The sequence below is a fragment of the Nicotiana attenuata genome, chromosome 6 (genome assembly GCF_001879085.1).
Source record: "Nicotiana attenuata strain UT chromosome 6, NIATTr2, whole genome shotgun sequence".
Lineage (NCBI taxonomy): Eukaryota > Viridiplantae > Streptophyta > Magnoliopsida > Solanales > Solanaceae > Nicotiana > Nicotiana attenuata.
In genome coordinates this window covers 27,404,169-27,417,877 of record NC_031994.1, presented here as the reverse complement: position 1 = coordinate 27,417,877, position 13,709 = coordinate 27,404,169, and the positions used below count along the sequence as shown (strand labels likewise).

General features: G+C 36.9%; 1 protein-coding gene across 1 annotated transcript; it reads right to left on the bottom strand.

Annotated features, from left to right (window-relative positions):
* On the bottom strand, positions 3,314–12,350 carry LOC109226742 (ABC transporter G family member 28-like). The gene is made up of 14 exons (XM_019391588.1): positions 11,951–12,350; positions 11,032–11,108; positions 10,515–10,805; positions 10,284–10,347; positions 10,021–10,167; positions 9,820–9,854; positions 9,081–9,154; positions 7,603–8,462; positions 6,859–7,155; positions 5,880–6,368; positions 5,407–5,555; positions 4,271–4,560; positions 4,056–4,186; positions 3,314–3,822 (listed from the first exon to the last, which is right to left on the bottom strand). Exons 1-14 carry the CDS (start codon positions 12,163–12,165, stop codon positions 3,666–3,668), a joined length of 3,276 nt encoding a protein of 1,091 aa, XP_019247133.1. The 5' UTR covers positions 12,166–12,350; the 3' UTR covers positions 3,314–3,665.

Sequence of the window (13,709 nt, the reverse complement as noted above, 5' to 3'; positions counted from 1 at the left end):
TTCTGGATTTATTCTTGCCAACAATAAGCATGTCATCCACATAAAGCAATAAAATAATAAAACCATCATCAGAGAACTTCTGGAAGAATACACAGTGGTCTGAAGAAGTTTTCTTGTACCCTTGTTCTTCTATGACAGATTCAAACTTCAAATACCATTGCCTTGGAGCTTGTTTCAATCCATACAGGCTCTTTTTCAATTTGCAGACATAATTTTCTTTTCCCTTAGTTACAAAACCCTCAAGTTGCTTCATATAAATCTCCTCATCCAAATCACCATGAAGAAAAGCAGTCTTCGCATCCATCTGCTCAACCTCTAAATCTAGACTTGCGGCTAAGCCTAGAACCACACGAATAGAAGACATCTTCACAACAGGGGAGAAAATTTCATCAAAGTCAACTCCCTTCTTCTGGCCAAAACCTTTAACAACTAACCTCGCCTTGTATCTAGGCGCAGAGGTATGGTTATCTTGCTTTATTCTGAATATCCATTTGTTAGATAAAGCTCTCTTACCTTTCGCCAATTTCACTAACTCATATGTGCCATTCTCATGGAGTGACTTCATCTCATCTTCCATCTCTTCGATCCAATGATCTTTGTGATTATCTTGCATGGCTTTATCATAATTCTCAGGTTCTCCCATGTCAGTCAAAAGTACATACTCATCAGGAGGATAGCGCATGGATTTTTGCTTCTCCCTTGTAGATTTTCTAAGAGAGGTTTTAGGAGCATTCGAAGTAGTTACCTGTGCAGGAATTGGTTGCTGATCAACCACAACTTCATCAACTGGAGCATCCATAACATCTATACCATGATGATCATTTTGATCTTGATCACTATCTCCATCATTGTCTTGGGTTCCTTCATGTACAATAGGTGCCTTAGCAAACTGGATCAATATCAACTAAGCTCTCATTACTCTGAGAATCTATCTTCTCAGCTTTCTCAATATCTTCAATAGTTTGGTCTTCAAAGAATATTGCATCACGACTTCTAATAAGTTTATTGTCAACTGGATCATACAAACGATACCCAAACTCATCTTGACCATAACCGATAAAGATGCACTGCTTAGTTTTGACATCCAGTTCGATCTCTCATTTTAGGAATATGCACACAAGCTTTACACCAAAAATTCTCAAGTGATCATAAGAAAATTATGACAAACACCTAACAATTCTCCCCCTTGGCCTGAATTTTCTGACAAAATAAACTTGATCCACCTTCTTCACATAGCCTTCAACAGGTCGCATCTCCAAATCTCCACCACAAAGTTTGTCTCAACGTGCGTAGCACTCCGGTCAAGTTTCTCAGACAAAAAAACCACGATTATCGTCAAATATGTTGCAGCTAGAACTGAACACGCCAAGATGAACCTGTCTTGATCCTCGCTCTGATACCACTTGTTAGGACCGAAAAAACAGGTGTCATGCTGAAGCTAGCAAAGCAAACCTTGAACGACGATAAATCACACAACAAAGAGAAATCTACCAAAAGAGACACAAACATTTAACGTGGTTCGGTCAACTGACCTACGTCCATGAGCAATCCACTATATAAAAAGAGAGTACAAAATATCGAGAGAACAACCTCACGAAGAGGCAAACACAAGTGACACTCTAACACTTGTCCCGCAAAGTTCTCCTCCTGAACATAACTCTCAAAGACCATATGGCTACATTGTGAATGCTACTGAATGAGAAGGATGGATCTTCAATTTATAGAACTCCAAACCTTTTCCTACACGAAAAAGGACTAGCCAAATATGGGAGATTTGTAATTTTCTTCTACAAGAAGGAAAACCCAATTAAGGTAAATATGTTGCCCTTTCCTTCAACAGATAGGAAAACCAAATATGTTAAGAAAATCTGGACAAGCACCTAACAAATTTACCTTGCTTTGTTTTTTCTGCACTATTTTGCAGTTGGTTTATCTGCTAAGCTGAATCGTGGGAAGCATCACAGGAGGCAAAGAAGAGAGTTAACTACTGATTTTTAAATAATATTCAATTAAAGAACTTAATATTGATTAACCTCTTTATTGGTTGTGGAAGTATTTTGTAAATTTTATAGTTGCCTAAATTAAGTATGTATTACGGTTATTCTTCTAGTTATATATTATGCTTTGGACCACTAAAGTGGAATTTGTTTCACTTGAATGGGTCATGTTCTTAATCAAGAAATACTGAATGTTATAACGCTAACTTTTTGTTAGTCCGCAATTTATATGTGAACTAGTGTACTTTTCTGCGCTTCGCCCACTAAAAAGAAAATCAAAATATGCTGAATATAAGTGTCTTAACATTTGTGAAAGAATTTTTTTTCTTTTCATGATTCAACCATCTTTTTAAGATTCATTTAACATCCTAAATGGCAGGAAGAATCCCATTTCGTGTCAATTCCGCATTTCATGCGATGGCAATGGGAAACAGGTTTTGGTTGTTCTTTGTTTACTTTTTTGACCATTGAAAAGAACAGCAATAAGTGGGCAGTGGGTAACCCATCCTTCCCTTTTATTTTCTCTCGATTTTCCATGCAATGACATGATCCATTTCATGTGGTGTTTCATTTCCCCCCCTACCACTCCCTTTAATTTTACCCCCATTTTATACAGTCTTCTAATGAGCAAAACAACCAAGAAAGTGCAAAAAAGAGAAGAAAATGTGATTATTTTGTATCGAACAATCTCCTCCAAAAGAAAATAAGCTTGAGCCAAAGTAGCAAATGAGTCAAAACCAATCTTCACATTGTTGTGGCAGTGTGGATGCACCATTTTTAGATATGGCCTAATGATATATAGTAGTTCAAAAATTGTCAACTAAGAAATTTGGGAAATCGATCAACTCCAAACAAGAACTTCCCAAACCCTACAAGTGGCCTGGAATTCAGGATAACGTAGTATATCACAATATTCCTTAGACCATGCCGTGTCGGTAATAATAAAATGAAAGGAGGTTTTCGGAATCTATTTGACTATTTAAAACATAGACATTTGATGCATCCGTCCATAAGTACGGCAATACAATAATACAACGTGCTAAAGGAATACAAGATAGACCTCTATTGAATGACTTTTCAGGTGTGGAATCCTTCTGTATATATGATTGTAAGAAAATTGGATTTCCTTCCCTACAGTACAGGTATATATTTCGTCATGCAAATTTGCAAGAATTTTTACACTTGTCCCTTTCTTTTTAATGAAACCAGGCATTCAAGTATAATAACTTTCCATTTATTTCTTCAATTAAACTCGCCAAATAAAACACACCCACTTTCTTTTTTATTATTCACAGGCATTTAATTGTACCTAATGAGAGGCGAAAGATTGGAATTGATTTTCTGTTGGCTCCAGAAATAGCTGCCATTACCAGCAGTATATTTTTCAAAAGACGGCACCTGCCATTTCTGTTGAAGGGTCATAGCTAATTACAAGATTCAGGAAGCAAGGTAACACTTCCAGAGAAACTAAAATTCGCTCATATGTACATTTACATTTCTGCCAAAATTGTTGACTTCAGTTGCCACAGACCATTTTACATTGTGGCAAGAGGATAGCCATATACAAGGTTCCTTTACATTGTGGCATTTTGTTAGTGAGTCCGCAAACATGCATTTTTCCATGTTTATGCTAGATTGCCAAGCAATGAACCAAGAGAGCAAGAAGACTTATTTTTTCTGGAAAGTCACCAAACAAAAGAATGCTACACAACGGCTGAGAAAGCCGACGAGGATGAGGTATAGCAAGCAAGGATACCAGTGACCAAGATCATAGTTCCTTGCCTTTAGTAAACCACATCTTGAGATCAGCCATACACCAGAGTACCTGGAAGCAGAATAAAAGAAGACTAGGAACTTTACACTTGAGTGAGTTGAAGAAACATTTTTAGTGCCAAACAGATATAATTGATTCTGAATGCCTGATGGTTAAAGACAAGCTAATTGTAAACCTAGCAGGAATTGATGATGCCGGGGCAAGATAGTTTTAAAGCATTAAAGAAATAAACCATTCCTGACATATATTACTAGATACAAAGAGAGAGATAGGATGAACCAAACCTTCTAGCTGTTGCAAGCAAAAATGCTTCTAAAGCCCACTTAGGAAAGCAAAAATTTCCTATTTCTGCCATAAGTGGGTCGCCGTCTTGGTTTGCAATGAGTGTCAAAACGACTGGTAACAACACTGACCACTGACAGACAAAATTAGTTTGTAAGTATAGAGTCACAGTAAAGAGTTCACATATTATATCACTATTAAAGTTCAAAACACCCACCAGTTGGGCTGGACCAGGTTCAAAGTAGATAGCCAAAGCATAAGCTATTCCCGTAACGCAGTATACGAGACAAAGCAAGACAAGATAATTATCCCAAATAGTGGATCTTGGATTATTGAAGAAATAGAACATTGATAGATAAACTGCAGGCTTTACAATTGTATTGAAATGGTCAAGTGTATCCTTGGCCATAAAGTAAGCCAAGCTGCTCATGCCGGATGCACTCTCTCTCCAGTAGTATACTTTTTCTAGAGCAAATGACCTCAATGCTGCAATCTTGCCAAGGAGAGCTGGAAGTCAGGAATAAACATTATGTTAATTAGACCCGAGCAATGTTTTAGCACAAATGAAAAAGGCTAATCTCAGGATTGCCAGTTAAAAACCTTTCATAAAGAATGGGGAAACATCAAGCAAAACAAACTAAGATACAATTATTTTTTAAAGTTTCATGGTTTTCTACCATGTAGACAAGACATACTTCCAGAGAAACAGATACCATGATTAATCATTAATCCAAGTTCTTAATCTTAATATCCGACTTTAAAATCATTAAAGTGTGAAGAAGATGCTATATTTGCTCACTGCTTGGAAGCTTCTGCTTTTCTTCTCTAACTTTTGCACTTCTACTATTACACTATCTCAGTTTCTGTCATATCTTACCTTTTCTGTGATTCAGGATGCTTTCTCTTTGTTAGTGATAATGATGGGAGTCATGTGACTAGTAATGAAGTTCAAATAATAGCAAAGAACTACTTTACTCAACTAGAAAAGAAGTTTCCAGCTTGATATGATAATTTACACAGTATGCTAATCTCCAAGAGCAGCATATATTTTTGCAAAAACTATTTCAAATTGTTAGAATGAAAAAAAAAATGGAGTTATTAGTGATGAGTTAGAGATAAACTGCTAAGAGAAATCATGATCTGTGTTTTGCAAATTTCTCAAGCAGAACTCAAAATTTGATGCACCGTTCTAAAACTTGTAAAGTTCCTCTTTAACATTTCCCTCTCAAAGTTTTGGAAATAAAAGCTTACCTGTCTTAAACTTCAAAGTTAAATGTCCTTTGACCAATTGTAAATGCTGAAGTAAAATGAGACAAGTGAACATATATCTGCTGTCTCAAAGTTTTAACTTACAAACTGCAATGACTGTATAAAGGTAACCCTGTGCTCCGAAGCTTTCATCACTCACTTTAGCAAGTGTTCCTAAACAGATCCCAGCAAGTAATAGTATAAGAAAATCAACCGCCTGTATCTTCGCTTCTCGTAGTCGCTGCTTGCCGAGTCTGACTAATATGCAGAATCAAATTGTTAGTAGATGCCATTCAACGAATATCACAGACAAAACTGAAATATTGATAACGCAAAAAACATGCTGTGCACATATTTTCCTCATAAACTGTGACTAAATACCTCACATGATATTCATAAAACTGCTTGTCTTAGCTACTATATAAATATATATAGCCTAATTATGGGAAAGCACATTGGACAAATTCAAAATATTCGAACACGAATTGAAGAACAAAATAAGTGACTTGCTAGCGTATCTTAACAAACAAATAAAAAGATTACTCTATAATATTAGAAATAAAGGGAGCTAGTCATACCTTCCAAGGAAATACCTATATTGGAGGAGGACACCAGGTGTTTTCCGATTTGACAAGTCCGCTGAGGCCAAAAGTTTGTGCTGTATATGGTCCTTCTTCTGTTCAACATTGGATTTGACATCCGACCACAGCTCTCCTGCAAAAGATAGATCAGGACCAGCCGCTGCAGAACTTCCTCCATGTGCTGAATTATCCCCAGCCAAAGAAGCTGCTGATCCCGAAGAAGCTAACATGTCTGGTGGTACTGGGTAACCATTATGAAGCATCCATCTAAGAGGAAGATCTTTATAGGTTACTCCTATACTTGCCGGGAGTTTATAAATTCCCTCTAAAATATCAATGAAGTGATCTGGAGGATTAACACGATCCGGGACATTGATCCCAAGTCCTGCAAAGTACTCTTCAACTTTGGATACTGGTCCATGGTATGCTGTAAGGCCACCTTTCGCTAGAAGTATCAAATCGTCAAACATCCTGAACAAAGTATAGCTGAAACAAGAGAGTTTCTGTCACTTAGTGTGAGGAGAATACAACTTTGGCTAACACGTGTATAATTAGATACAGAACAGGACAACTAATCTAATAAATCAATTAGGGAAATCAGCAATTAACAAAGAACTATCTGTTACGAAATTACTTTTGCAAACAAAAAGCAACGAAGATATTAAATATGAATGTGCAATTAAGGAATGACTTTGTGAGGAAATGTGTTATGCTCTTACTTCTTCTAGCTCTCTAGAAACAGGACTAATAAAGAAGCGTTTTAAGATGAGATCCAAAGTCAAAATGTTGTTCCACAACGTAGGAACGGAGAGCAAAATTCCTTTTGGTATGACTGCTGGAAACTATTCATGACCATGCCTCATGTTTCCAGAGTAAGTATTTCGGTTGTTATATTGGAAGATATTCCCAATATATAGTACAATTGGCATTTTGATTGGAAGACCGAAGAGATTAAAAGTATGTCTGCAAACATTACCTTGGTTGGTGAACCACCATGCATATATTCACTCCTTCAAGAGCTTCACGACGAAGTGCTCTAAGCAATAACTGAGAAGAAGAGCTATCCAGACCAGAAGTTGGTTCATCCAAAATTAACAAAGAAGGTTCTATAACCATCTCGAGCCCAACATTTACTCGCTTCCTCTGGCCCCCAGAGATGCCTCGCTTCTCCACTGTCCCCACAAGAGAATCTCTCACCTGTTGCAATCCCAGGGACTCTATGACTCTTTCAACAACTAAAACTTTTTCTGGTTTTGGCAAATCAGCAGCCAATCTGGAAGAACAATTCAACATTGACGAGCAGATGAGAATCAATTGCAAAGCTAGTAGTGGCAAACTAGAATGCGAACTGTAACAAACAGAAATAAGAAGCAAGGCTAACTTTTTTCCTGATAGGAGTAATAAAAACAGGTCCTAATTTTTGAAAACAACAAATTACTGGACTCTATAGCCTCTGAAGTAGCAGTCTCATGGTAGAAGGGAACTTACGAAGAAAAATGCACATAGTAAGAATTGAACTTTGGTAACTTGCAAACATATTTGTCAGAACATGTGGACAACAAACTCAAAACTCTAAACAAACTCACTGAGAAGTCAAAGATTGACTATTCTACTTGAAATCGAGGACAACTTTAAGTTCAGAAATTACAGCGACTTGGAAGATATTGAGTCAGCAATAACTAAACTATAGGTAGATAGTAACAAATCTATTGTAGCATACCTGCACCGAGCACTAAACCAAAGATTCTCCTCCACTGTCAAATTTCCATGCACTATATCATCTTGAGGAACGTAGCCAATAATTTTTTTGTATGACTGAATAGAGTCGGACTTCCCATTTATGAGAACAGAACCAGTTGTAGTACACCCTGCAGCTTTTCCAGTCAATGCAGAAAGAAATGTTGTCTTTCCAGCCCCAGATGGACCCATAACAGCAGAAACGCGACCAGGCGATAATCTCCCTGTTACACACCTCAATAGATGCTTGTTTTTTCCCTTCAAAGTTAGTGTCAAATCTTGGAAGTAGACTTCAATAGGAGGTCTGGGCCTTATCTCAAACTCACTTGCCATGTTGATTACTCCAGAAAAGGTCATATCTTTGTTCTGCTCCTGCAGAGCTTTTTCTTTCTCAATTTGCCCATATGCATATCTAAAAATTTGAGTCCTTGAATGCAATTGTTTACCCTTGTTCTTTTTAAAATTTTTATCCCCAGTCTCAATGTTGGAACCTTCACTATCAGGGTTCTCTGCAGATTCATTGATCATCTTCTTGAGGTTGTTTTGCTTCTTTGCTTTTGCTTGAGACATACCTGGGGGCAAGGGCAAGCCAGAATCTTTACCAGGTTTACTTTGATCACTATCCTTCTGCAGGTCCTGCCTTGTCGACTTTCTACGGGAGAATGTCTTTGACAATTGAGAACCCATGCTAGCAAGGTTAGATTTCCATTTGTTTTGTGCCTGAGCACTTTCCCTTGCACTTCTTGCACCGGCTTCTCTGGACTTGGCTTGTTTTCTTTCTCTGCTGCTTAGAACTTGGTCAGAACAGTTGTATATAATGAGAAGTATAAGCATGATTCCACCCTATTGAAAACGAAAAAACCAGTTGAGAAATTCTTGTGTAAAATCTGAATCTTAAGTATGTGCATCTTTTATGGTGAATAATGACTTGAAGAGAAACACCATATACATTAGAAATCCAATATCTCTACAGCATGAAAAGGTATACAGCATTTCTTTTTTCAGATAGAAGGAGAACCTGTAAAACAATTACTTAAAAGAGCATTTCATAGTTCCGTTAACACAAACATCCAAATTACCAGGCCCAAACAACTCTATATTCACATGGTTCAGTTGATATAGTCTGAATGTGTCAGTGTTATAATGAAATGTGTACCAATTTATGTTTTCACAGTCGATGACTAATAGATCAAAATGAAAAAACTTTCTAGAGATCAATAATCCTCTGATGAATCACCGAGCAACTAATAGGGCAAATATTGACTCTGTTAAAAGTCAAGATATTAGAATATATCTAGGTTAATAGTATAGAATATTCATTCAGATTATGTAATAGTTAGAAACCTCGGTATGACGCATAGACATGCAATGCTAACCAACTCAAGAGCTTTATTTCCATAAGCACAACAATAAAATGGATAGTCATTCACTGGATAACTTAAGAATAAGATGATGACTTACAAAAAACATTATACCATAAGCAGTGATATTTTGGTTTGCTGCCTGACGTTCACAAGTTGCAAATGTATAGCAGCCTGCATGAACATTCATCACTGTTACTCATTTGTGATCATTTGTCATGTTCAAGTCCCAAAATGTTTCACGAATTGTCAATCGAGAAGAACATGCAAAGAGTTCTTACTTAATATACATCCATTTTGTCGTCGCAAAAACATGTGCTATTGACTTGAAGTTACAAGACTACGTGATTCAAAGCAAGACAACAAGAATGTAGTCTCGCCTCACGAAAGCACAAGGAACTCAAATAAAACATCCTCTTAGGAGAAAGAATTCAAAGCCAATTGTTACAGTGTGCGAAGTAGATCAATTATTTTCACATCCTGACATGTCCTGGACCTTTCCAGCCATTATTATTATATTTTCAAATTTATTTGATCTTCAATGGTAGACAGAAGCTCAAGGAAAGACAATTATTGAGATGACAACAAGTCTAATTTGGATCTGAGTACCCAAGTATTTCTCTAACTGTATGCTACCTGGAGCTACAAGCTGCACACTCCCAAATAATATCGGTATGTTTTTGTTTCTTCCTCCTTTTTTTTCTCCCAGAAGATTTGATGAGTGGTTTTTAACCAGTACTAATGTCTAGAATTCATTTTCTGTTATTCGTATATAAAATAAGCAAAAATAACTAGAAATACTGAAATATAGCTGACTGTTATTGAAGAGATAGACTTACTTGTCTGTACTGTTGAACCAGCTCTGCAGTAATGTCTGAAAAATGCATAAAATAGCTGTAGGTTAGTAAATGGGGTTAAGCATGAGCTATGAACATGAGCAAAAAGATGCAACAGACTACATAATGTCATCTACTGGCTAAACTTGCTGGGGAGAAAAGAGAAGCATACATGAGCTACTCTTTTGGGAGAAAAATAAATACCCTTTATTGCAAGGATTCTTCTGGGTGGTAGTTGGACAGTAAAATCCTGCCGAACAAAAAAGTTCAGTAGCACTTATAAAATCAGCCCACACATCTGCTCCACCACAAGTATGATTGGTCTCTCCAGGAGGAAGTTGATATTGGTAGCTGCTTATTTTCAGGAAGGCGATATGATCAGGTCAAGAAAGTGAATGTGTGTGTGTGTGTGTGTGTGTGAAAAGAATAATAGTAATAACAACTCCAGCGGGAAATATGAAACTTACGGATCACATATACCAGTGGTCGTGTTGAGTTTTGCAAGAGGGCAATAAGCACCCATCGGACAGGCTTCAAGGGAAGAAAAGGAAGACAAACCAATAAGAGGGAAAGAACAAGATTATCAGCAAGGTATATACTAAATTTCACAGCTTCTGATTAATTGTTAGAGCAAACAAATGCAGAAATCAGTCCAAGATGCTGCCAGTTATTTTTAACTTGGAGAATCCAATACTTACGGATCATGCAGGTGAGACCATGAGGACAAAAGAAGCCTTCACAACAAGACTGACATTCTAGAGTTCTAGCTGGCATCTCCTTATCGTTTTCGAAGTCAACCTTAACATCTTTTCCAACACTACAAGCCCATCCTGGCTCACATCCAGAAATCCATGATGACAGATTACAGTTCTTGTTAGGTTTCAGGTAATTGGAACTTCTTGCTGCGCCACTTTCATCCGCCACTTCCAGTAAACTAGTCGAGTAGAACTTTATTTCTGCTGCCGTACACAACCGCTGCTGAACATCCCCTATCACGCAACCAAACACATTGTGAATATCAAGAATGAAAGGAGTTTCACATATTGATGATTAATCACAAGAAAAGTGAATCTATTATACTCAAATGTACTTGGTCAGAAACTATAATACTATATTTTAACATCATTCTGCAAGATTGTAATTGTGATCCGTATTATGAACTAGACAAGTGGATCTCAAACTAGAAAAGATGAGAATTTATCCAGCACTTGGTACCTTTTGTCGTTCTAAGACATGCTGCCAAAAAATCTGAGTTTTCGGAGAAATTGAAAGCAGCATCAAACTCTTCATCTCTGTAACATAATCAAAATTTATCAGCCGAAACCAAACTGTAACCTTCCATAGACTTGAATCATCAACGCCGAATATATATCATCACAAAAATGAAACAAATTAGAAGAAGAAAAATATTTCCATTCCCCTATATATAACACAAGATTATTGGCAGAATCTTTGAAAACTGACTTCATGATTAATGCTGATAATTTCACCAAATCGTTACTCATTGACTTATGTTGCTCCACATTTAATACTTAACAGAGAAGTAGAAGAATCTGCTCTTTCTAAAGTAGGAAACAAACAGATTTCTTAGGCAAGTGTGCTTTTACGACATACTACTACATATGCATCACAGATTCCCAGTGTTATTATTTCTTCTAGTATGATTAAGAAAGTTGGAAAAAAATGGTGTCCTATTCAACCAGAATAAATATTGAGAATTCATATAGCCAAACACAACTAATTTGGGGATTGAGCAGTTTCACGTGAATGGATACTCAGAGGTAAAAATGCCAGCCCGGTATACTAAGCTCCCGTTATGCGCGGGCCACAAGGGTCTATTGTACGCAGCCTTACCTTACATTTCTGCAAGAGGCTGTTTCTATGGCTTGAACCGGTGACCTCCTGGTCACATGGCAGGAACTTTGCCAGTGATGCCAAGGCTCCTCTTACGCCGAGGTAGAACGTGAAAAATTGAATTTGAAAAATTCAACTTATAAGACATTGGAACAATTAGAAAATTACAATGGCGTAACTTCTGTAACATAGCAAATTTAACAGAGAATTACATTTTACATGTTCCACGTTCTTATGCGCGTACAAAAACTCACGTTCATTCAATATAATAATGACTTACACATCTTCAATGCAAAAATCCAATTGGCCTTTAAGTTTTTGGGTCATAATGGCGCCCATATCCTTGACACGCGTAGCGAGAACACTCTTCAGTAGCTGAATTCCCATGGTGTTATTGGTATTTGCCTGCTGTCCAACTGCAGAATTCGCCATGGTAAGCAAAACCGCCAAAAATAAAATTACATTTTTGTGGTTCCCTTGTTTTAGTCTGCACATTTTTCATCAATATGAGACAATGATTCTATGGCGATTTTGGGAAATTTGTCTGTGATTTTTTGAAGAACCAAAAAGTGGGAAGAATGTGAGAGTTTAGTTTTGTCGGGGAAAAGAAATGGCGGGGAGGTGATGTAGGAAAGCAGAGAGACGAAACACGCTAAAGGGGAAACTGTATTAGAGTTCGAATTTTGCGGCTACCTGTCTTAAAATTGTGAACAATTCTTAAAATATAGGATCTTTTACTATTATTTGGTGGTCATTATTTTAATATTTCAATTGCTATATGAATTTTGAAAAATAGAATAGGTACTTAACATGTACTCTTTCCGTTTCAATTCATCCGAACTTATTTTTTTTAGTTCGTGCAAAAAAGAATGGCTTCTTTTTATATTTGGAAATAATTTATCTTTATGCAATGAATTATAGCCACACAAAATATATGTGCTTCATTTTACACCACAAGTTCAAAAATCTTCTCTTGTTTCTTAAACTTTGTGCTCAGTCAAATGAGTTCTCAAAAATTGAAACAGGGGGAGTATTAAGTGAATTTTATATACCCTCCTCCATTATACTGCAAGAACGAAACATTTTCTTCGGTGTTCTTATTTTGGAGTACAAGTTGATTTGTTCAGCTATCAATGTAAATTTAAAAGTTCCTTTTTTACAAAAATTTCATTTGAAGTTTTAGTTTCTCACCCTCTTTTTATTTGCTTATTCATTTACAAAAAAACAGTTTAGTGTTTTTTAAATAGTGAGTGAAGCTGAATGACCATTCATAAAATTATTTTAATATAGTAGTAATAGATTGTATACGGTCAAAATCGGGCTTGCCCAATTTTGTACAACTGACCAAAATTGAGAAGGAAGATCAAGGCTCGACCTCGGTTATGCCAGAACGAGGTACGGAGATGGATTGGTAAGCTCGTGGATGACCGATCGAGATCGAGGCCAGCCGTGATCGAGAACGAAGCGAAAAAGATATCGAGCAAGATCGAAGGAGGCCTGCTACGACAGATAACAGAAAGCCGAGATATCTGTGATGGGGCGAGGATCGTGGAGGAAATCTCGGCACGTATCGAGTCAGGATCAGATGTTTAGCTATCATGGGATTTACTTCTGTACTTAGAATTGTACCATAAATAGGATTCCTCTATTATATAAAGAGGGTCCTAATCATTTTGTAATCATCTTACATTCACGCAGAACAAAGCAATATATCAAATTTTCTCTTGCAAGCTCTATTATTCTAGTTCATACTTTTCAATAGCATACTCATTGGGTTCGAGGGCAGTCTAGCTCGAGGGCCGTAGTTGTTCATCACATTGGTTTGCTTTATTTTATTGTTAATTTCTAATATTAATTCTTTTATTTATCAGTTTGTGCCAAGTGAAATCACATATCCTTAAGAAGAGAAAGTCAGAGAAAAAGAAGTCATAGACTTCATCTGGGATCACATCATATGTCGATTCGAGATGCCCTCCGAGATCGTATGTGATAATGGAAAGCAATTCATCGGTAGCAAAGTGACTAAGTTTCTCGAGGAT

Coding starts and splice junctions, on each gene's coding strand:
- LOC109226742 (XM_019391588.1), bottom strand. CDS start 12,165: ATGTGCAGACTAAAACAAGGGAACCACAAAAATGTAATTTTATTTTTG. Junction 10,168..10,283: donor ACCACTGGTATATGTGATCC/GTAAGTTTCATA, acceptor GAAAATAAGCAG/CTACCAATATCAACTTCCTC. Junction 3,823..4,055: donor TTGCTTGCAACAGCTAGAAG/GTTTGGTTCATC, acceptor TTCTGCTTCCAG/GTACTCTGGTGTATGGCTGA.